Source organism: Alternaria atra, assembly GCF_907166805.1.
Source record: "Alternaria atra isolate CS162 genome assembly, contig: 23, whole genome shotgun sequence".
Classification (NCBI taxonomy): Eukaryota; Fungi; Ascomycota; class Dothideomycetes; order Pleosporales; family Pleosporaceae; genus Alternaria; species Alternaria atra.
In genome coordinates, this window is record NW_025091321.1 from 432,751 (window position 1) to 454,169 (window position 21,419).

Consider the following 21,419-nt stretch of genomic DNA (forward strand, 5'->3'; position numbering starts at 1 on the left):
GCGTATTACTGTAGTAACTATTGTAATGACAGTTGTAGGCCCATAGTCCTTGACTCGGTCATTTCCAGCTTAGCTTTCCTGCCAATCGTGGCTGGTGATATATATATATATATATAAAGTGTATAATGTGGAGCAGATGAGGCGATGAAAGATGACGGTGTATTATTCGATATGCTGCCCTTCTGTCAATATAATGTTAGTGCGAAAACTCCCACACAGTTCAAGTTCAATGAATATTTAGATTTCGGGCGTTTTTGACCTATATCGTATCGGTTGTGCAAAATGTATGATGCACGAGGAGGAATGAACGCTGTGGATTAGCGGGAGCCAGTGAGCGTGGTGGCTGAATAATCCGGCGAACGTCATACTTCGTTTGGCCCGAGTTCCCGAAACTTTCATTCACGAACCTATACACTTCGCCATTGCGACAACACCACCCTGCTTACGATATACACGACCTCAGACTATACGAGATATGGCATCAAGCACTATACCACGCTCTGCCATGCGCAGTCTGTCCCGGGCGACACCCTCTCTACGATCAGCAACTCCGCGCATTGCCACGAGATGTCTCCACCAACAATCATCACCCATCACAGCTTCAAGATTGCAACATAGACCGACAGCACAGCCATGGAGCCAGAGGGTTGTTGCACCATCAGCGACGGTCGCGCGACGAACCATGTTCATCCAAACCGAGCCAACACCAAACGCCGATGTACGCACTCCTCCAACTCCACCGATATGCCTATACTAACAACCCCAGGCTTTAAAGTTCAACCCCAACCAGCGCGTCCTCCCAGAGTCGATCTCCTCTCCCTTCCTCGAATACCTCAATCCCCGCTCCACCCTCGCCCCACCGCACCCCTCTCCCCTCGCCGCCCAACTCCTCAACATCGACGGCGTAACCAGCGTCTTCTTCGGTGCCGACTACATTACCGTGACCAAGGACTCGTCCACACCTTGGAGCCACGTCAAGCCCGAGGTCTTCGCCCTCATCAACGAATACATGACCTCGGGCCAGCCCATTGTCAACACTGTTGCCGCAAAAGCCGGTGAGCAAGGTCAAGGCGGTCAAGACGCCGACAGTCTGGCATACGACGAAAACGACGACGAAGTCATCGGCATGATCAAAGAACTCCTCGACACGCGCGTCCGCCCCGCTATCCAAGAAGACGGCGGCGACATTGAATTCCGCGGCTTCAACGACGGCCAGGTACTGCTTAAGCTGAGGGGTGCGTGCCGTACCTGTGATTCTAGTACTGTGACACTGAAGAATGGTATTGAGAGTATGTTGATGCATTACATTGAGGAGGTCAAGGGGGTGCAGCAGGTGTTGGATCAGGAGGAGGAGATTGCTATCAAGGAGTTTGCAAAGTTTGAGGAGAAGCTTAGGCAGCAGAAGGGGCCGGAAGCTGTGGCGGGTACGGTTGGGAAGGGCAGTTTGGATTATGTGGAGTAGATGGGACATTGATTATATGATACCAATGCATTCGTTCTGATACTGCATGCCACTGGATTGCGCAATGTGTTACGAGGCATGGAAGTCTCATCAAAGCATGCAAGTGATATCATATCGTAGTATTCATTATGGGAGAGTAGCGTCAAGTAAATATATATACTACAAAACAAATGAACAAAGGAAACATGAATAATGTAACGACAATACTTAACAAGAACTTGGGTATCCTGAACGTACCAATGCTGTTGCGTTAAAGGAAGGGAAAAGACAGAAAAAAAACGCCACTCCTATGCTCAAAACGTAGCGACAAAGGCTTTCCCTCAACTGTCGTATCCAAATGCAATCCATCATCTCCTCATATGCAAAACCCCCCGCTTCGTTATTCGTCTGCTCCGGCCGTATATAGTCATAACCCCAATGATAGAAATGTATCCAAGAACGTCGTTGTAGTATCGTCAAGCATCTCTCTGGCCGTAAAAAAAATCGTCGTCGTCGTTCAAAAAACTTCAAGATCATGATCCATCTTCCAACAGCAGATTCGAAACCGCGTCCAGCGCCTCGCCCATAGAAGCCCAAAAGCTTCGTCGAGGAGGCGAACGGATGATAGTAATCACCTTCCTCTTGGGCAATGATGGTAAATCATCAGCAACCAACGTATCAACCGTGCTGCGTAGTAATTTCGAGTATTCTTCATGAATCTCCCGGGACAGGTCTTCTTCCTCGACTAGAGTCATACAACTATCCATCATACTGAACTCTCTCTTCGTATCATGATCTTTCTTCTCCTTCTCATCATCTTCTCGTAGCGCCTCATTCCCAGGGTCAACGTTTGAAAACATGGATTTGCCGAGATCGTCTTGATGGTGACTCTTGTCCAACTCTTCGCGCATACTCTGCCGGACGATTTTCATCTGGTTGCGCAAATCGTTGATGACGTCGAGTTGAATGCGATTGAGTGTTTTGACCTCGTCCATGCGCGTCTTGAGGTCGTAGATGTACTTTTGCACACCCGCGATGTAGTTGCCTACTTGCGAAACATAAGCTTCGTGTTGCAGCGTTTGGGCTTCATAGAGCTTGTCTTTCTCACCCTCTGCTTGTGCGATGCCGAGTCCCTGGTCAGAAAATCCTGAGAGGGATTTGTTGTCGTCGCGTGTCTCGTTCGTGTGAGCGCCGCCAGGCGTGGAGAGGTGGGCTGTCATGGCTTCGAATTGTCCGACTATGTATTCCATCTGCTCTTCGTCGGGTTGGTGTATTTGTATTAGGTTCTCAAAGTGCGCGATACACGAAGAGAGCGCGTTCTGCACGGGCGAAGAAGTTCCTTCTGAATCGTCGTCCCATGGCGTTGGGGAGCCGGGGCGCTCAGTGTTATTCCGACGCAGTATGCGCGAGCTGTCAGGTGTGTAGGGATAGCGCGGTTCACCCTTGGTCCTCGGATGCGACGCATCGTCGTAATATGGTCGCGTAGGTGTGTAGGGTGCTGGTTCCGTAAGCCGTGAGCTGGGTTTCGGTCGCAGTCCTGTTGTGGGAGTTTTCAGGCCGAAGCTATCTGTGATCCAAGAAGGCTGTTCGGGCACGCGGTTGGCCTCTTTTAGCCAGCGCTGCTCCGTCGCCATAGGATATCGTGGAGGCGAGGTTCCGTAGATGTCGAAGTAGTCTGGTCGCGAGTCGGATTCGTCCTCGATCTCCGGCGGTGTCCATGGCCGTTCTAGGGTGCGAGGAATGTCCATTGCGCTGTTGTAGCCGCGCGACGGCCACATGCTCCTTTTTCTTCCAAAACGATGCGTGCGCAACTGAGAAGCTCTCAGGAGTGGGGTGTAGAGCTTCAAGAGCGATGCGCTCTGGTGACCGAGAAAGCGGACAGCTGCGTGGATGCGGGACACGGGAGGAGGCTGGGTTCACCGCTTGTGACGTGCATCACCGAGGCCTGCAGCGTGTCTAGTGTGCCAAGAACTGTCTATCGATAACATTTTGTGCCCCCTCCGATTGGCTCGTGAATCATCAATTCTGGCTTCAATACGTTGCGACGACTTTGTTACCCTCGTTCTACCTCCTCTCCATTCCTACAGAAGTGCTGTAAAGATACTTCTCAAATCCTACGAAGATGGCGCCACAGGTATGTCACCGACCACATGAACGGCCAGCCACAGAACTGAGCGCATGACCACATTAGCTAGGCGTTCAGCCATCGCTTGACACCATTCGAGAGGTATTGGCTGCAGCAGTCAAGTCGCCCAACCCACCAAACCTCGTACCCGTATTCTCCTCGATACCCGCCGAGTTCTTGACCGCGTCAAGCATATACCTGAAGATTTCCGCAAAGTGAGTGTGACTCATTACAGCGCAAAGTGGCATGGGAGGGGTTGTCTTCGTTCGAGATGGGGCAAAGACGACTCTACTAGGAACGTGGGTGGGTGGATTGGTTGCGCGCATGCTAATTCTGGGGGGCTCAGATCCAAGTCAAAACTGTCATTCCTCTTCGAGAGCGCTGCGACAACCGAGACGATAGGACGGTACAGCTTCATTGGCGCAGGTCGGTACTTGGAAACAAACTCGCGGCAACCAGAGTTGACAAGCTTTTAGACCCTCGCAAAGTCATCAAGACCGGCCCCGGCCATGGCGAAGAGACCGACCCACTACCCCTCCTCGAGAAGGAGCTTGCGAAGAGCCGCGTTGCGACCGTGCCCTCGATACAACTACCTCCCATGACCGGCGGTGCTGTTGGATATGTTGGTTATGATTGCGTCAAATACTTCGAGCCCAAGACAAGGAGAGATGACATGAAGGACGTATTGGGTGTACCGGAGAGCTTCTTCATGCTCTACGATACACTGGTGGCTCTGGACCATTTCGCGCAGGTCGTAAAGGTCATAACATACGTCAAGGTACCGGACAGCATGGACGATCTGGAACAAGCGTACGAAGAAGCGAAGACTACGCTAAAGAAATACACAACGATACTCAAGGACAAGGACATTCCGCTACCGGAACAAGGGCCTATCCAGCTCGGTAACGAGTACAAGTCGAACATTGGCCAGGACGGTTATGAGAACCATGTCAAGTCACTGAAGAAGCACATCAGCGTTGGCGACATCATCCAAGCAGTACCTTCTCAACGGTTCGCAAGACCGACATCGTTGCACCCCTTCAACATCTACCGCAACCTGCGGAACGTCAACCCTTCACCATACCTATTCTTCGTTGACTGTGACGATTTCCAGATAGTGGGGGCAAGTCCTGAGCTGCTGGTAAAAGAAGAGCAGGGTCGCATCATCACGCATCCCATCGCTGGCACCGTCAAGCGGGGCAAGACGCTGCAAGAAGATGCAGCACTCGCAGAAGAATTGTCCAACTCTCTCAAGGACCGGGCCGAACATGTGGGTTTCCTGACGTACCAAGTGCGTGCATGCAGCAACGTTGAAAGCTTACAATGTGTTTTCCAGGTGATGTTGGTCGACCTGGCTCGCAATGACGTCAATCGCGTGTGCGACCCACTTTCTACACGAGTTGACAAGCTAATGGTGGTGCAAAAGGTGAGCAGACTGCCGTCCGAACCGTGATTACCGTGGATCGTACCATGAGCTACCGTGCGATGATATCAAACCCAAGAGGTATGCTAATTGTTGTCGACGAAACCAGTTTTCCCACGTGCAGCACCTGGTTTCGGAGGTCTCGGGGGTGTTGCGACCTGGCAAGACCCGATTCGACGCGTTCCGCTCAATCTTCCCCGCTGGTAAGGTAGCGCGCTGGAAAACTTGGAATTGTGGCTAACCATGTGTAGGAACGGTGAGCGGTGCGCCCAAGGTGCGCGCTATGGAGCTCATTGCCGAGCTTGAGCGGGAAAAGCGCGGTGTGTATGCTGGCGCGGTGGGATACTTTGGCTACGGCTCTATTGATGGCGACAAGGAAATTGAAGGTGCCATGGACGTGAGTAGTCTTGCCTTGTTCGAGGTTGACAGGAGGCTGATGCCCAGCAGACATGCATTGCGCTAAGAACCATGCTTGTCAAAGATGGCATCGCGTATCTCCAAGCAGGGGTAAGTCTGACGAGTTCCCTGCTCTAGTTTGCGGCGCAGGGGCTAATGATTGGCTACAGGGCGGCATAGTTTTCGACTCGGACCCTTACGATGAGTGGATGGAGACGATCAATAAGTTAGGTGAGTTTATTTTTTTCCTTTTGGTCGTCTGCTCCGAGTCGGCGCACAGAGCTGACCGCTGTTTGGTAGGCGCGAACACGCACTGCATCACCTCAGCTGAGGAGAAGCATCTGGCCGAGCAGCACGAGGACGAGGCGGGCGAAGGCGAAAAGAAGGCGCCCACATCGACGCTCGAGGGCGATGCAGAGACGCGCATTTCTCTTGTGGCTGGGTAGACTGCGCCATGCGCCACAAGTGATATCTGCCGTAGGGGTGGGTGATTGGCAGTTGTTGGCCCGGTGAAGAGCGATCCATGGGTCTGGATCTCACAAGCTCCCCTGCCACTCGCGGGGAAGCGAGATGAATCCATGGCTTCTTGGTAGAGTTATGAAAGTGAAATGAGAGGGCGGGTATGCATTAAGCGGCAGACGCTACCACGACGTCACGGCGAGTGGTGGTGCTTGAATACAAACAAGATTTGATTAATCTAGTAGCCCGTCACACCAGCGCGAAGGCAGATTGAGAGACGGACTCAGACATGGCAAGCTCAGGAGGATGCTGTGTGTGAAAGCGTGACTGTGCAGGCCGGTGGAAGGGATGACGATTGTGACGGAGCAGATACCACAGTCTGTGCGATTCAGGACGACAAGCTGGTTCGACGTGTGAGTTGTACATGCAGGCTCGGGTATCGGCCGCTTGGGCGTGGTTGGCATGGCTACATCATACGGTAGGTGCGCTCGGGGCATTGGCCAATGGGCGCGCAGAGTGCAGGTCGTGCTTTCCGAGTTTCCTTGCTCTGGCGTCGATCGTCGAGGTTGCTGTGCCTGTGCTTGGCGGCCCACCCCTGCCCAGGACTAGACCCGCTACTGATGCTCCAACCCGTCACCAGCCCGTTGCAGCCTCCTGTTTGCGCGCGACTTCACTGTCCCCAGTCACGGACCAGCCCCGACTGTTGGTGTCGCCTGTAATATAAACCCACCCCTCTTCCCCCCCTTCTCTTTCAACTCATCATTCAGCATCCTCAACCTCAGCAACTCACCTTGACTACTTCTCTCTCACTTCGATACCTAGTATCCTACTTCAATATCCATCTCTTCCAAACAACTCTCTCCCACCCCCACCTCCAGTCAAGATGAAGTCCTACGCTGCCTCGCCGCCGCTTTCGCCGGTGCCGTCCTCGCCCAGGACATCCCCATGCCCACCGGCGACTGCTCCATGCTCTGCATCAACAACATGGCTCGCATTGCTCAGACCGAGTTCCAGTGCGGTGAGAACGACCTTGGCTGCTTCTGCACTCAGTCCAACTGGGCTTTCGGTATCCGCGACTGCACCCGCCAGGCCTGCGATGCTGACCAGTCTGCCGCCGCTGTCAACTGGGCTTACGCTCGCTGCGCTGGTGTCGCTGCCACTGCCTCTGGCACCCCTGCCGCTCTCCCCATCTTGACCTCTGCTGCTGCTAGTGCCAGCGCCATCCTATCTTCCGACGCATCCATGGTTACTTCAGTTGTCTCCAGCGGCGCATCTGGTGTCGAGAGCATCACTTCTTCTCTCGCATCTGACGCTTCCTCCGCTCTTGAGTCCGGACAGTCTGCAATCAGCTCTGCCCTTGCCTCCGCCAGCTCTGCCCTTGCCTCGGCCTCTGCCAGCATCTCCTCTGAGCTTGCCTCCGCCACCGACTCTGCTGGCAGCGCCATCTCCTCCGCCACCGACTCGGCCGGAAGCGCCATCTCTTCCGCTACTGACTCTGCCGGAAGCGCCATTTCTTCCGCCACCGACTCTGCTGGAAACGTCATTTCTTCCGCCACTGAGGCCGCTGGCAGCGCTGCTTCCTCTGTCGCTGCTGGTGCCGCCGCTCAGGTCACCGGCATTCCCTTCGCCGCTGGTGCTGGTATTGCTGCTTGGCTCCTGCTCTAAGCGCCTTGCCTTTACGTCTCACCCAAGGTCCTCGCTCGATGGAGTAATGTGTATAATGACGGGTGGTAATGCGAGGTGGGCTTTGGATAATATGATGGATGGGCAGGTTTCTCTTCTTTCCTAACGAACACTCACGCGAAGGCATAATGATAACGACGGACTCGTTATGCCTGGGACTGTTTTTCACGACTGCGACTTTGATACCCCGACATGGGAACTGGGATGAGCCCTTAGCGTTGGCTCCTGTATATAGTAAATGAATGATAATACACTCACAACATCTTTTGCCCCTATGCTTCATCATTGTTCTAACATTCGTTCCTTGGTGTGCTGTCCGTATGCTCTTACCTTGGCCGCTGTGATACTTGTTGCGCGACCACATTGCCTTGACCACAAGTTATGCGCAGCCATGTAACTCACGCAATGAAGGGAGTCAAGAACAATGTGAGACATGAGGGCTGCGCGAGTACGTGGGAGACACCAGTCAGACAGCAGCGAAGACATGAAGTCAACTTAACCTCTCCTCCACTTTTATCCTTTTTTACATCAGCATCAGCACAGCCTCAGCCTCGTGGGGTCCGCATCCCCTTGTTCAGTAACTACTCCGCGGCCCCATCTTTGGTGGTTTGTGCTTACCATTTTGTTTTGAGTGCTGACGCGTTCCAGATTGCGTGCATCAGGGTTGTGTAGATCATTAGGGGTCAGGGGAGTGGGGACGGGGCTAGGGCTGTGACCATGTGTTCATCATTGTGCAGGGCGGAGAGGGAACGGTGTCAATGCGTCATGGTTTAGTGTAGTGCACTATGGAGAGGGGATGACGATGAGAAGGGTAGGCTAGTAAGGTGGTGGTTGGGATGATGGAATCGCTAGTGAGGATTAGGGGCGTGGCTGGGGTCGAGGTGAGTGTTCCGGAGGCATCCGGATATGCAACGACAACGACTTGTCAAACTACCTGTTAAATCCCACCCTTTGACATGTTGTCTCTGTTACTAACACTGACGTTTGTGCAACTTAATGCACTAGGTAGTACAATGTTCTTCGATTTTGGGCGCAATGGTTGGTGTTAAGGTGCAAGAATATATCATCGCATTGCCTGCACATCTACCTCTTCTTTACACCCATTATCTACTCGACTCCCTCCACCAAATCCACCGAAATCATACTTTGTGCAGATCGCTCTTCTCATCCGTTATCGAGCAAGATCAATCATGCTTTGTGAAAATTTATTCCCCACAGCATATGCCTGCAAGGCTGCTCTTCGCTTTCAGCCTTGTCGTAATGCTACCTGTAAGATCAGTACCCATTCTATCTTAGCCAAGACACGTACACATACCCTTTAACCTCACTTCTGCGCTGCCTTTGAGTGTCAATTTTTAGGATACCCACAAGTATTACACGTCCCATTGACGGCCCCGAACACAAAGCTGCTGCAATCGCAACTCGAGGTGCCGGTACCACTAGAGCACGCCATTCTAAACAGAGCGGGGCGAAATTGAACTTGCAGATTGGAGCAGTGTGAAAGACTGTGGTAACTTGGAGAGACGAAGGATGAAGGGAGAGTGGTGTAGCGAATAAATATCAGTATCCATCGACCGCGTTTTATGTCTAGATACCGAGTATGAGGCTCTGCGCTTCCCCTCTCCTTTACCCATAACTTTCATGTAAAGGTCGTATCGTACAACACAAGCTGCACTGTCTACGAACCAGGAAATTATAAGAATAAAGCCTTATTGGTGTTGTGTACAGGATCGCAGCCTTGGGGTACTTGGCGTGCGCTCTTTTATGCAATCATACCCTCTTGCATATATGTGTTCAAGCCTAGGTAGTCATGTGCTCGCCGCAAACGGCGATTCGTGATCCTTGGTATTAACCCAGGTGATGCAGTAAGACAAAAAGAAGCTGCTCGGTGGTGTAGGCGGGAGAGTCTGCAAGATGTCTTGCATACGCAAGTAGGAAGACAATAAAGTTCTGCTTGTTGAGTGCTTGAAATATGGCACCGGCGTGAGTGGGATGTGAGAGATGCCACTTGAATAGGTTGTAGCGAAGCAGAGGATAAGCTTACGGCGGGCGTACAGAGATAAAGCCTCGTTCGGCCCGCGTGCCTTATTCTACATACTCCGCGGTCCTATCTCTGGTGGTTTGTGCGTGCTTACATCTTTGGGCCTTGTGTAGCGCGGAGGAACGGAACGGTGCCAGTGCGTCCGTGGAGACAAGTAGTAAGAAGAATAGGAATGCGTGGGCTGTTAAGCAGTGGCTGGGATGAGTTACAGCGGGGAGTTTCATGACTGGGGTGGAGCGAGGTTCCGGGGGCTCCCGGATAATAACACCTTTAATGCTCACCGTTTCGTATGAATCCTTTGAATTGAACATTGCGTTTAGTAATGTGCAAGTGCTCGGTTACAACTGATCACCAGGTATGTTTTTGTTGGTGCGATGCCTGACAAGGTTGGTTTCAGCCTCGTCGTTGCTTGTTAGTCCCTGGCTCCTGCTTTGCACGACCTACACTCAGATTTCTTCTGGTAAAGGTGCTTACCTCTCCTTTCTCTTCTATCGCTACCTCAAACTCTCCTCATAGTCATCACGTTCTCAACCATGTCGCTGAATCTTGTGATTCGTACAAAAGATATCTTCTGCTGCATCCGCTTCTTCCGCTGCTCGTCGAGATCGCAGTTGTGGACGCGAACATACACACCTCATCAACATGACACTCAAACATAAGGCAGTGCTCATACAGAGGCCCTCCAGAAGGTCTGCTCGAAAACTGACGTCCTGATTACGGGAGTTGGAGATGTAGTGTGATCGCTCGACATGCTCGGCGGTGCCATAGCCACTCGCGGAGTGGATTAACCTTATCTAAACTTTGCGAATGAATTGTTCGATTTCGACCACGTTTTATCGAGCTTGAAAAGCCTCTAGGATGAATCCGAGATATCGATTACCACGCGCTGAGAGCGTACCTGGTTATGAGGTGTATGTGATACACTTTCGGTATCACACTGCGCAGCAATGAGTCCAGTTTAGGACAAGCGAAGCAAAGCTTGCATATTTTCTCACAGCGAAGGAACGACTGAGACTCTACATCTCTAGGTAGCGATTGGATGCGCGTATCTCTCTGTGCGTCTGGCTACCTGTACTAGGGGTGAAACAAGAGGAATACTCCTGAGATATAGATACTCCACCTCCCAGCGATAGTTCTCTATCATTCTACGCACCACTAAGAACTGATCTACAACAATACAATCTCAACTTTAACTATCGTCCTATGACTTAATTTCCGCAGACTGTATGGACACTCAATACCAGAGTCAAACGATCATGGCCGCCGAAACCAAGAAGAACAATGATGCAGAGACGGAGACCCCACAAGATATACCTGTATCTACAATAAAGAGCGATCCAATCACTGGGAGTTACAAGAAATCAAACGCCGATGTGATCAGTGCGAAGGTGAAGCTTGAAAAGCTCCTTGAAAAGCTCAGCATTGAACCAGCCACTGCTGAAGCTCCAGCGGTCGGGCCCACGCCTGCTGTGGTGGCTAAAGATTCGGACTCTACAAAGGAAGACAACTCCTTGTCAAATCCTTGGACTGAATTCGTCTCGCGCAAAACCAACGGACCCACAACGGCTACCCAGCCTAAAAGTTCCCGACATCTCGAAGCGTATGTTCTCCGGCCCCATATCGAGACGTCCAAAGACAATGTCACCTGGTCTTCTAAAGTCGAACCTCTCGGCCTGGATGAAGCGGCAATGTAAGCACATCTTAATAAGCTTGGTCCGGAATACTCCATAATCGATGCGATCGGTGAGCTGCTTCCTGAGCAGCTAGTTCTCGTGCAAGGGCGAGCCAAATCTCGTAATGGTCTTCTCGTATCTGTTCAGTACAGTGCATCAGCAGATATGGTGACTACAATGGGCGCTTTCAAAGTGAAGTCGGTCATCTTCATTATTGCTATCCAATCAAGAGATGGAAGCGTACTCACAGAAACAAAGCGGATGGTTGAAGTCCCCGAAGTCAGGACTTTTGCCTGTCCGTTCAACTCTTCGCAGACCTTTCAACCACGCCCAAACACCAACAATGATCCCCTCCCCGGAGCGTCCTCCGAAAAGAATGAAAAGCCTAGTAGCAGTGGTTGCAGACTCGGTTTTGCACAAAATTCGGAAGGCTTGGCCTCTCTCTTCCAGAGCAATCGCCCAATATCAGCCAGCCCATTCTCCAGCCCAGAAAACCCCCGCACCAACGACCCAGTTGAATTGTGTAATTCCAGTGGAACCATCGGGCACAATGAAGAAAACCAAGGAGATCGTGGCTATCGGGACATAGGGTCTGGTGAAGGGGAAGTACTACACTACATGACTATCACTGCTCAAGAGCTATATGGTCTCAATCCGCCTAGTCTTGAGGAACTCCGCGTTCGCGACTATGCCGTTGGCCTTACTGTGGCCTTAACCATAAAGCCTAAAGTTAAGCATTCACCAAAGTCTGATACTTCGCTACCATTCGGCGGACAGTACGTCAATCCGAAAGCGCCCGCCGGCGCGCCTACTGTACCCCAACCACCTAGCATGGCATGGATGGGCATATTTAAGAACTCTCCGCCTACACAATCAAATCTTTCCAAACTCTCCAAAGAACCAGCTAGTGGGAAGCCTGCCTGTAAGCCTACTTCGACGACTCTCTTGAGCAGATGTGGCGTGGTGTCTAATCCAACGCCAGGACCAGGGGGAAATATTGGCCAGCAAACTTCTTCTGGCAAATCTGATCTCTGGGAAAGGCACTGCAAACGTCGTTCTACATACATTATCCTTGGCTATTTCGAAGAACCGGGGTCCCAGTTCCCCATCGACAAAGAAGGTTGGATGTGGCGACAACTTGGTCCTAAACCTCCCATCTGCACCGTCTACTACCGCATCTCCTTTCGTGTTCGGCCTGCGAAAGCCTTTCATTTTCAGTCTGCAAAAGCCTTTCGTATCGGAGCAGCCGAAGCCTTCCATATTCGGCGAGCCGAAGCAAGAAGATATGAGGAAGGAAGGTGAGACGTGTAAGCAGAAGAATGTGGTTGATATATTCTGTCAGGATTGTGGGAAGGCTACTAAGAGTAACTTTGGAGGGCTTGGACCCGACAATTGAGCGACAGAATAAGGTAAATACCTGAGGGCTTGAATGAATGGTATTGATTGCATAGGGACAAGGGCGATAAGCGACGGGGATTTCACGGAAATGGTGTAGAGTACTCAGTCAGTGTAACAGCGCACAAACCAGTATCGCAAACAAGACGTTATTGCAGTACTGCAAAGACGAGGATGACTTGATGAGATCAAAATATGAATTGCATCGCGGGCCTTGTCGGCACTCCGCGTCATGTATGTACACCCAAACGCCATAAACAAAGAGATTCGTTACCCCATTATATCACTACTTGTCTACCACTTCAACTTCTTGTCCTTGCCAATGTACTCATCAATAATGTCCAAGTAGTACTCCTTGAGGTCCTCAACCTTGGGTACCTCGTCGCTCTTGCTGTAAAGATCGTACGGGTTGAAGGCCTTGACAGCCTCCAGCATGCGCTCGTCCTTGTCGTTCATCATCCACCTGTACGCACCACCAGTGTGCCACGGGTAGAAAGAGTGGTACCTGATCATAGCAAGACCCTCATCAGGGATGCTGCTCTGGTCCTTCATGATGTGGTAGAGGTACTCGTCGTGGCCCCAGCTCAACATGACATTGTCCATACCGCAGCCAGGTGTGTAGATGCCGTGCTCGGTGCTGTAGATCTCGTCCTTGTAGTCTGGGTTGTTCTTGAAGGTGTCGGGGTAGATGATCTTGGGGGAGAAGGCGCAACCGACAGGGAATGTGTCGCCGACTACATCCCATTGGCCCTGGGCGTCGTAGAAGAAGAGTAGCTTGCCTAGGTCGTGGATGAGACCTACGAGCTGGAACCAGCGCGGCTTTCCGTCGCGGCGGATGGCCTCGGCAGATTGGAGGAGATGCTCGATTTGGGAGAGGGAGGTGTCTGGGTCGGATTCGTCAATAAGTGTGTTGAGCTTCTCCATTGCTTCCCAGATGGTCATCTCGGCGCGGGTCTTGCTGTGGAAGGCGTTGCGTGCTTTGAGGTTGTAGCCAACAGTTTGCTTTTCGTGTTGCTCGCGGTAGAAGTTCTTGACACGGTCGCATGCTTCTTCGTACTGGCGGAACTGGGTCTTGTCCTTTTCGGCGTCGAACTCGGATTGCTCGTAGATGTCCTTCTCCTTCTGTGTCGCGGTGCCGTTCTTGACCTTCATCGCGGCCTTGAGAACGTTGACATCGTCAATGGCGTCGGAGGTGGCCTCGAGGGCAAGACCATCGCGGTGGTCGTTGAAGTTCTCAGCCACGTTGGGCGTCTCGAAGATTGCGCCTGGTGCCATGGTGGGAAATGTGATGTGTAAGGAAGAGGGATATCTTAGAAGTATGCAAAGCACAGAATGGTGGTATGCTGTGGAATGATAGTTGAAGATGTAGATGAAGATTGAAGTTTGGATGGTTGATGTGTAGAGTTACGACAAGATGAGAGCAGTACTTATCCTTTGCCTGTCTCCATACAACGAAGCGTTGTATTGCCAGAACCAGCAGACAGCATTACATCCGAAGTAACCCCAGCCTGAATTTCTGGAGTCAGATTTCTCATCGTCTCCATCTTTGAGATCCACTCGTGGAGGTCACTCCGCACCAGATAGGCTCAAACCAATGGAACCAAAGTAAGACTGCACTGTGAGGCAATTCTCGCCGTCCGCTCATCTGCCGTTGAGGAGCCAGAAGAGGATCTGGGGTTCTGGAAACGCGACTAAGGGTCTTGGTTGGCATTCCGGCCGTAGTAGTTGGTTGGTTGCGTTAGATCTGCCGTCGTTCGGCGGGAGTGCATCGCTCGCGTCTCTATGGGGTCAGAGGGTGCAATCTTGCCCGCTCCGTCTACATGCGGTAATTCTCGCCGCCCCCGACAGCCGATGGATTTTCTCTTCGTCGCGAACACTCGGAAAGCTGCCGATGATCAGAAAACGTGCTGCACGATGACGCCCTAGCTGTGGCCAGCCCCGACCCCTCCAAGCACGTGACGCTCGGTGCCACCTTCCCCGACAACACCCCACGAACATGGTGGCTTGTCTGGGCATCGTCTGTTGCGAAAATTTCGCGTGAGGCTGAAGCGCGTCGAGCGCGTATCAGAAGCCATCTCGCAGTCCCCGGACCGAAGCTACACCGGCGGGGCAAGCATGGCGGGGCAGCATCGGACGTCGGGATGAATTATAGAGTCAATCAACGGTTGACGTATGGCTTTAGCCATACCAGAAGCGTAAACGACAGCCACAATATGGAGCTCCCAAGCAAATGCGAGCAAGCCAGCCCCTGGCCAGCAACACCCCCACTGCTACTACTAATACCCCAGGTATACCCTGACTGAGTCGCGATGAATCCCGCTCTCTCCAAATTCATGCTCAAAAGTACACCTAAGAGTATCATCGATCCACAGCCCGAAATGAACACTGCTATCCCCCTCAACACTGGCGCGACCATCCCCGCCCTGGGATTGGGAACGTGGCAGTCTGCGCCTGGCGAGGTCAAGAAGGCTGTTGTCCACGCCATTGAGAGTGGTTACAGACACATTGACTGTGCCTTTTGCTACCAGAACGAGGATGAGGTCGGCGAGGCGCTCCAGGACGTCATTTCGCGAGGAATCGTGAAGAGAGAGGACTTGTTCATTACCAGCAAGCTCTGGTGCACATTCCACACTCGCGCTGAGGAGGGTCTGCAGAAGAGCTTGGATCTGCTCAAGACACCTTATGTGGATCTCTACCTCATGCACTGGCCCGTTCCTATGAACCCCAAGGGTGAGTCTACTGTGTTCTTATGCGACGAACCAAACTAACTGTACACAGGCAACCATCCCCTCTTCCCCAAGCACGAGGACGGTTCAAGAGACATCGACACTTCAATCACCCACCAAGACACATGGAAGAACCTCGAGAAGCTGATCCAATCACATCCCGACAAGGTCAAGGCCATTGGCGTCGCCAACTACTCTGTCAAGTACCTCGAGAAGCTGCTGGCCAAGGCCACCATCGTCCCCGCTGTCAACCAGATCGAGAACCACCCTCTTTGCCCACAACAGGAGGTTGTTGACTTCTGCAAGGAGAAGGGCATCCACATTACAGCCTACAGTCCGCTAGGAAGCACTGGCTCGCCACTCTTCAAGGATGAGGGCGTCAACGAGGTCGCAAAGAAGCACAACGTCACTCCTGCTGTTATACTCCTGAGCTACCACCGTAAGTTTCATCAAATCTATGCTTTCTAAAGCACCCTACTAACTATGTAAAAGTCGCCCGCAACTCCTCCGTCCTCGCAAAGTCCGTCACCCCATCCCGCATCGACGAGAACAAGAAGCTCATCTCCCTCGATGGCGAGGACATGGAGAAGCTGGAGAAGATCCACAAGGAGAAGGGTATTACCCGCTACGTATACCCGCCCTTTGGTGTCAATGCTGGATTCCCGGATAAGCCTGAGGGTATGGATCTCAGCGGACCTTGACTGCTTGAGGCAAGCATGTTGTAGGTTATGCATCTAGGATAGGACCAAAAGGCTATACCCAATGAATCGTTATGAATTTTCAACGTCTTGAAAAGGCCCACGTGATAATTGGAAAGTCATGCAAAGTGATGAACGAGACAAAACTATGTTGCTGCTCATGCATATGAAGGAAAGAATCTGCCATTAAATGCTGCCTACCCCGTTGCACATTTCTGTCAACCTATCTATCTATCTATCTATCTATCTACCTACCCATCCAACCTCCATCAACAGTAAGCACTTCCCCACTAACATACGCACTCGCCGCACTCCCCAAGAAAACCACCGCGCCCTTGAAGTCGTCCGGTGCCCCCCACCTCCCCGCCGGAATACGACTGAGTATACTCTCTGCTCTCTTCTCATCCTTGATTAACGCCTCATTCATATCCGTAGCAATATACCCTGGCGCAATCGCATTCACACTAACCCCCTTACTTGCCCACTCATTCGATAGCGCCTTGGTAAGCTGTCCCACACCGCCTTTACTCGCTGCATACGCCGGCACGGTAATCCCGCCCTGGAATGTGAGTAAGGAAGCTACGTTTATGATGCTTCCACGGCGACCTAGGGGGAGGTCCGCGGGCTGAGAGAGCATGTGTGCGCCTACGTCGCGGCAGAGTTGGAAAACGGAAGTTAGGTTTACTTGGAGAACAGCGTCCCAGTCTTCGTCTGGGAATTGGTGCGCGGGGTGTCGCTTTTGGATGCCGCCGCAGTTGAGCAGGATGTGTATTCTGTGGCCGTCGGACAGGATGCTGGGGATGAGGGAGGCGATGGAGGATCTAGAGGAGAGGTCTGCGGTATAGATTGTGGCTTTGCGGCCGAGGGATTCGATCTTTTGTTTGGTAGTTTGGCTGCTGGTGTCACGCTGGAGGACATGTTAATGGCTGTAAGAGCAGGGTGAGGGTGGTGAGGGCGTACTTGGACGAGGAGGATGTCTGCTCCTGCTTCTGCGAGAGCGATGGCCATTGACTGGCCGATGCCTCGTGTGCCACCAGTCACAAGGGCTGTTTGGCCCTCAAGCGAGAAGAGCTGCTGTACGGATGTCATGTTGGCTGTCTTGGTTGATGTGGTTCGGAAGGCTTTGGTAAGGAATTAGAGCTGAGATAACGGTCCAGAGGTTATATGCTGACCTGGAAACGACAGAGAATCTCGGTAAACTCCTTCAAGAATCTAATGCAAGTCAATCAAGAAGTTTGAAAGCTTGCGGCAGAAGTCGACGGCTTTTCCTGCAGCACGATGTTTGGGGAGCTCGGAACTGCCTCGGAAAGGACCAACCCCACCAACTGTCATGCGTCGGCATCTGCTGTCCCGCCATTTCAAACGCCGAAGGTGGAATTTGTCTCCATCTGATGCTGTACTATGAGGCAAAGCGCGCCGATTATTTGGCGCATAATAGCTCCCGATGCTTTGCAAGATGACCTGATGCTCCAGAGATCTTTCTCCTCATTTCATAACTCTAACTCTGCATCGTCGAGCTGAATATTACCGTATAACGCGCCTCTAAGCTTCACCCATACACTCGTCACTGTAATTGCATTACGAGCAAGAACAACATGTCTTCAGAGAGCAAACCAGACATCGAACAAGGCGCGAAGCAGATCCGCGCTTCAGTGCTCCATGGCGCAAAAGATCTAAGAATCGTATGCCGCAACACAACCCCCTCAGACTTGCAGGCACTGACATGAAGCCAGGAAAACCGCTCACTCTTCCCACCTTCCCCAACAGAGCTCCAAATCAGCATTCGCAGCACCGGTCTCTGTGGGTCAGATCTTCACTACTACAGGCATTATCGTAATGGCGACATTATCGTGCGAGAACCCATGTCGCTCGGTCACGAGTCGGCTGGCGTAGTAGTAGACGTAGGCTCAGAGGTATCAAATTTCAAAGTCGGGGACAAGGTCGCACTGGAAGTTGGCCAGCCGTGTGAGAACTGCGACAGGTGTAAAGAAGGGCGGTATAACATTTGCAAAGGCATGAAGTTCCGGAGTAGTGCAAAGGCGTTCCCGCATGCCCAGGGTACTTTACAAGACCGGATCAATCACCCGGCTGCTTGGTGCCACAAGTGAGCGCCGTGTCCGATGTAGTTGTCAGAGATGCTAACGATGAAAAGGCTACCAGACGACATGTCCCTAGATCTAGGAGCTCTCCTCGAGCCTCTGAGCGTGGCCATTCAAGCATCGAAACGCGCACAACTAGCACCAGGTTCAACTGTATTGGTGTTTGGAGCCGGAGCTGTAGGCCTACTGGTCGCGGCTATGGCCAAGATATCAGGTGCAGGTACAGTGGTAATAGCAGATATTGATGCTGGACGAGTGCAATTCGCAGTCGAAAACAAGTTTGCGCACCGCAGCTTCACAGTACCTATGAAGCGTGGAAGCACGATAGAAGAGCAGCTAGACATCGCCAAGGAGGTAGCTGCCGAGGTCGGAAAGCTGTCAAAGGAGAGCGGCGGTGAAGTTGGTGAAGTAGATGCCGTATTTGAGTGCACTGGTGTGCCATCCTGTGTGCAAGCATCGATATACGTAAGTTGCGCCAACACAGCTGAGTTGACTAAATTTCTAACAAATCCAGGCAACACGACCAGGTGGCAAGGTTCTGCTAATTGGTATGGGTACACCCATCCAAACACTTCCCATCTCCGCAGCTGCCCTTCGCGAGGTCGACATCCTCGGTGTATTCAGATATGCGAACACGTACCCAACTGGTATTGAAGTTGTATCAAAGAAGGGTGATGACTACCCGGCCTTCGCCAAGTTGGTAACACATACTTACAAAGGCTTGGAGTCCGCAGTAGAGGCGTTTGAGATGGCTGGAAAAACAAAAGACGACAGTGGGAAGCTGGTCATCAAGGTTGTACTTGAGACTGGCGAGGAAGACAAGGCCAATCTCTAAAAAGAAAGCGAAGTTTGCTGTTCATGGTTGTTGAAAGATGTAGCAATAGAGTCATTCAGTCGAAATCTCAAGCTTGCTTAACATGCTTTGCGTAGTTTTCAATAGAACAAAAAGTTCAGTCCTGTGTCTTCGACTCTGTACTTTTTTCGGGGTTGGTAAACAAGTGACGTATGCGGGGAAGCACCAAGGTACCCCGGCTCAAGCTTGTGAAAGGTCGCTAACCCTTCCTTTTGCCTTCGCCTCAACCCCAACTTTCCCCGGCGTTGCCGTCCGCCTCCACAGCACCAAGTCTTCGCATTTGGCCCCAGCTTAGTGAACGGCTGCGTGACGCAAGCCACGGATTTTTCGCGGGGGCAATTTCGCCCTAGCTGTTCGAAAGAGGAGATTTTCCCCATTCGCCAACTCCGAGATGCGTGCCTGGCGCGATGCGACTCCACGTGTTCCCCACACTTTTCTTCAACACAATATGCACTTCTCCACAGGGTTTCCGCGTTCCGTATGTTATCGTCACAATGCTCGTGCCGATGATCCGTTCCAAACATAGCAAATGCTGCTCAGCGTAGGCAAGTTTGCCGCATAATCTGGGGCGTGTACTGGGGAAGCATGATAATCGACTTCTGGATGTAGTCATGGATATTCGTTTACACGGTCGACAGGGACAAAACTCGGAGACTGGGCGTGAACGAAGAGCTGCTGTCGCGACTTCGAGCCTAGTCTGGACCCTGAGAGGAGCTTTGACCAAGCATATCTTCTGGCGATTGAAAGTCGGTGTATTCCCGTAGGTGCTCAATCCACCATATATCTCCTCGCTCCGAGTCTCACTGAATACTCTAGAGCTCCTTCAGACTGCCAATTCTCCAATTACCTCCTTCCATCCTAACAAATCCTTCACAATGGCACCAGCGATTCGTAGACTCCGCGTTGCCGTCTCAGGGCTTGGCCGCATGGGCGCTCGCCATGCCAACCATTTCCTCCACCGCACACCCAAAGCTGAACTCGTAGCGGCTTTCACACCAGCTGAAAACGAGATTGCGTGGGCAAAGGAGAACCTTGAGCCATGGGGTGTCAAGATCTATACCGATTATGACGAGATGCTGAAGCATGAGGGTCTTGAGGCTGTCTGTGTGGCTACCGTCACCACAGCACACGCCGAGCAGACGATCAAGGCGATCGAGGCTGGAAAGCACGTATTGTGTGAGAAGCCGCTCAGCACCAAACTGGATGTGGTACGTATCTCGTTGCACTCTCATCCTGAAGACCTACGACTGATCAGAGTACCTAGGTCCACCAAGTCCTCGACACCGCGAAGCGCAACCCCCACGTCAAAGTCATGTGTGGTTTCTCCCGCCGATTCGACGCTTCTTACGTCAATGCCTATAACATGACTCTCAACGGCGACATCGGTCGTCCCACAATCCTGCGATCACAAACTTGCGACAAGTAAGCAATACCCAGACTCCCTCACACAAGAACAACAACTAACACTCCACTCCCCAGATATGACCCCTCCGGTTTCTTCGTCGCCTACGCTGAGTTCTCAGGCGGCATATTCGTCGACTGCAACATCCACGACATCGACCTAGCCCTCTGGTACTTCTCCGCCGAATCAAAGGGCAAGAACCTCCCCGCCGTAAAGTCTGTCATGGCCGTCGGCGTCACAGCGCTCGAGCCCGACCTAGCCAAACACGGCGACGTCGACAACGGCGTCGGCGTTGTAGAATTCCACTCGGGCCAAATCGCATACTTTTACAGTTCGCGCATGAACGCCCCCGGCCAACACGACATGACGGAGATTATCGGTACAAAGGGCAAGTTGGCCGTCAACTCAAACCCAACCACGGGATTGCTCGAGAGCCATATTAGCACGGGTATTCATAGGGATATTCCGCAGAACTACTATGAGCGGTTTGAGCAGGCGTTTGTGGAGGAGGCGAGGCAATTCACTGATGCCGTACTGGAGGGTAAGGATGTTCCCATTGATTTACAGAGTTCGATGGAGGCAGTCAAGATTGGTGTGGCGCTGCAGGATAGCTTGAGGAATGGGAAGAAGATCTTCTTTGATAAGCAGGGTAACAGGGTGGATGAAGCGAGGGCGAAGTTGTAGATTGTGTTTGTGTACCCGATAGACTGCCTGAAGACTTGGGCTACTAGATAGATGTAATGCCGGAACAAAAGTATCGAAAGTATTGGAGTCAAATTTCACAACAAAGTATCGGATCGATGGGCGACCCTCGTATCACATCGATAAGAGACCCATACATCACACAGCTCGTAAAACATCGATGAGGTGGGTGCAGTGTCGTCTGGTATTGGTATGGCTTATCTTTCGTCAAGCTTTCAAAGGGCATGTCTTACGACGTCTATTTACAAGTATTCGACTTGTTTATACCATCCGTCCGTCCACATCAATCATGTCATGTCGTTT

The 21,419-nt window shown here is 51.9% G+C and overlaps 10 protein-coding genes across 10 annotated transcripts; 7 read left to right on the forward strand and 3 right to left on the reverse strand.

The window, feature by feature from the left end:
• Nucleotides 1–682: 682 nt before the first annotated feature.
• Nucleotides 683–1,462, forward strand: ALTATR162_LOCUS3729 (uncharacterized protein; the record flags this gene model as incomplete). Its single annotated transcript, XM_043311337.1, has 2 exons — nt 683–718; nt 767–1,462. The coding sequence occupies 2 exons, from the start codon at nt 683–685 to the stop codon at nt 1,460–1,462; spliced, it is 732 nt and encodes a 243-aa protein (XP_043167272.1).
• A 512-nt stretch (nt 1,463–1,974) lies between these two features.
• ALTATR162_LOCUS3730 (uncharacterized protein) lies at nt 1,975–3,189 on the reverse strand (the record flags this gene model as incomplete). The annotated part of the gene is made up of 1 exon (XM_043311338.1): nt 1,975–3,189. The coding sequence occupies one exon, from the start codon at nt 3,187–3,189 to the stop codon at nt 1,975–1,977; it is 1,215 nt and encodes a 404-aa protein (XP_043167273.1).
• Nucleotides 3,190–3,563: 374 nt separating this feature from the next.
• ALTATR162_LOCUS3731 (uncharacterized protein) lies at nt 3,564–5,831 on the forward strand (the record flags this gene model as incomplete). Its single annotated transcript, XM_043311339.1, has 8 exons — nt 3,564–3,575; nt 3,633–3,781; nt 3,913–3,992; nt 4,043–4,857; nt 5,114–5,192; nt 5,241–5,386; nt 5,437–5,496; nt 5,556–5,831. The coding sequence occupies 8 exons, from the start codon at nt 3,564–3,566 to the stop codon at nt 5,829–5,831; spliced, it is 1,617 nt and encodes a 538-aa protein (XP_043167274.1).
• Nucleotides 5,832–6,789: 958 nt separating this feature from the next.
• ALTATR162_LOCUS3732 (uncharacterized protein) lies at nt 6,790–7,509 on the forward strand (the record flags this gene model as incomplete). The annotated part of the gene is made up of 1 exon (XM_043311340.1): nt 6,790–7,509. The coding sequence occupies one exon, from the start codon at nt 6,790–6,792 to the stop codon at nt 7,507–7,509; it is 720 nt and encodes a 239-aa protein (XP_043167275.1).
• Nucleotides 7,510–10,824: 3,315 nt separating this feature from the next.
• On the forward strand, nt 10,825–12,543 carry ALTATR162_LOCUS3733 (uncharacterized protein; the record flags this gene model as incomplete). The annotated part of the gene is made up of 2 exons (XM_043311341.1): nt 10,825–11,258; nt 11,394–12,543. The coding sequence occupies 2 exons, from the start codon at nt 10,825–10,827 to the stop codon at nt 12,541–12,543; spliced, it is 1,584 nt and encodes a 527-aa protein (XP_043167276.1).
• A 387-nt stretch (nt 12,544–12,930) lies between these two features.
• ALTATR162_LOCUS3734 (uncharacterized protein) lies at nt 12,931–13,911 on the reverse strand (the record flags this gene model as incomplete). The annotated part of the gene is made up of 1 exon (XM_043311342.1): nt 12,931–13,911. One exon carries the CDS (start codon nt 13,909–13,911, stop codon nt 12,931–12,933), a length of 981 nt encoding a protein of 326 aa, XP_043167277.1.
• Nucleotides 13,912–14,945: 1,034 nt separating this feature from the next.
• On the forward strand, nt 14,946–16,063 carry ALTATR162_LOCUS3735 (uncharacterized protein; the record flags this gene model as incomplete). Its single annotated transcript, XM_043311343.1, has 3 exons — nt 14,946–15,366; nt 15,415–15,801; nt 15,855–16,063. 3 exons carry the CDS (start codon nt 14,946–14,948, stop codon nt 16,061–16,063), a joined length of 1,017 nt encoding a protein of 338 aa, XP_043167278.1.
• A 244-nt stretch (nt 16,064–16,307) lies between these two features.
• Nucleotides 16,308–17,392, reverse strand: ALTATR162_LOCUS3736 (uncharacterized protein; the record flags this gene model as incomplete). The annotated part of the gene is made up of 4 exons (XM_043311344.1): nt 16,308–16,967; nt 17,021–17,181; nt 17,233–17,272; nt 17,321–17,392. 4 exons carry the CDS (start codon nt 17,390–17,392, stop codon nt 16,308–16,310), a joined length of 933 nt encoding a protein of 310 aa, XP_043167279.1.
• Nucleotides 17,393–17,655: 263 nt separating this feature from the next.
• ALTATR162_LOCUS3737 (uncharacterized protein) lies at nt 17,656–18,994 on the forward strand (the record flags this gene model as incomplete). The annotated part of the gene is made up of 4 exons (XM_043311345.1): nt 17,656–17,742; nt 17,794–18,164; nt 18,213–18,624; nt 18,674–18,994. 4 exons carry the CDS (start codon nt 17,656–17,658, stop codon nt 18,992–18,994), a joined length of 1,191 nt encoding a protein of 396 aa, XP_043167280.1.
• Nucleotides 18,995–19,623: 629 nt separating this feature from the next.
• ALTATR162_LOCUS3738 (uncharacterized protein) lies at nt 19,624–21,098 on the forward strand (the record flags this gene model as incomplete). The annotated part of the gene is made up of 5 exons (XM_043311346.1): nt 19,624–19,707; nt 19,760–19,772; nt 19,829–20,220; nt 20,277–20,434; nt 20,492–21,098. The coding sequence occupies 5 exons, from the start codon at nt 19,624–19,626 to the stop codon at nt 21,096–21,098; spliced, it is 1,254 nt and encodes a 417-aa protein (XP_043167281.1).
• Between the last annotated feature and the right edge of the window lie 321 nt (nt 21,099–21,419).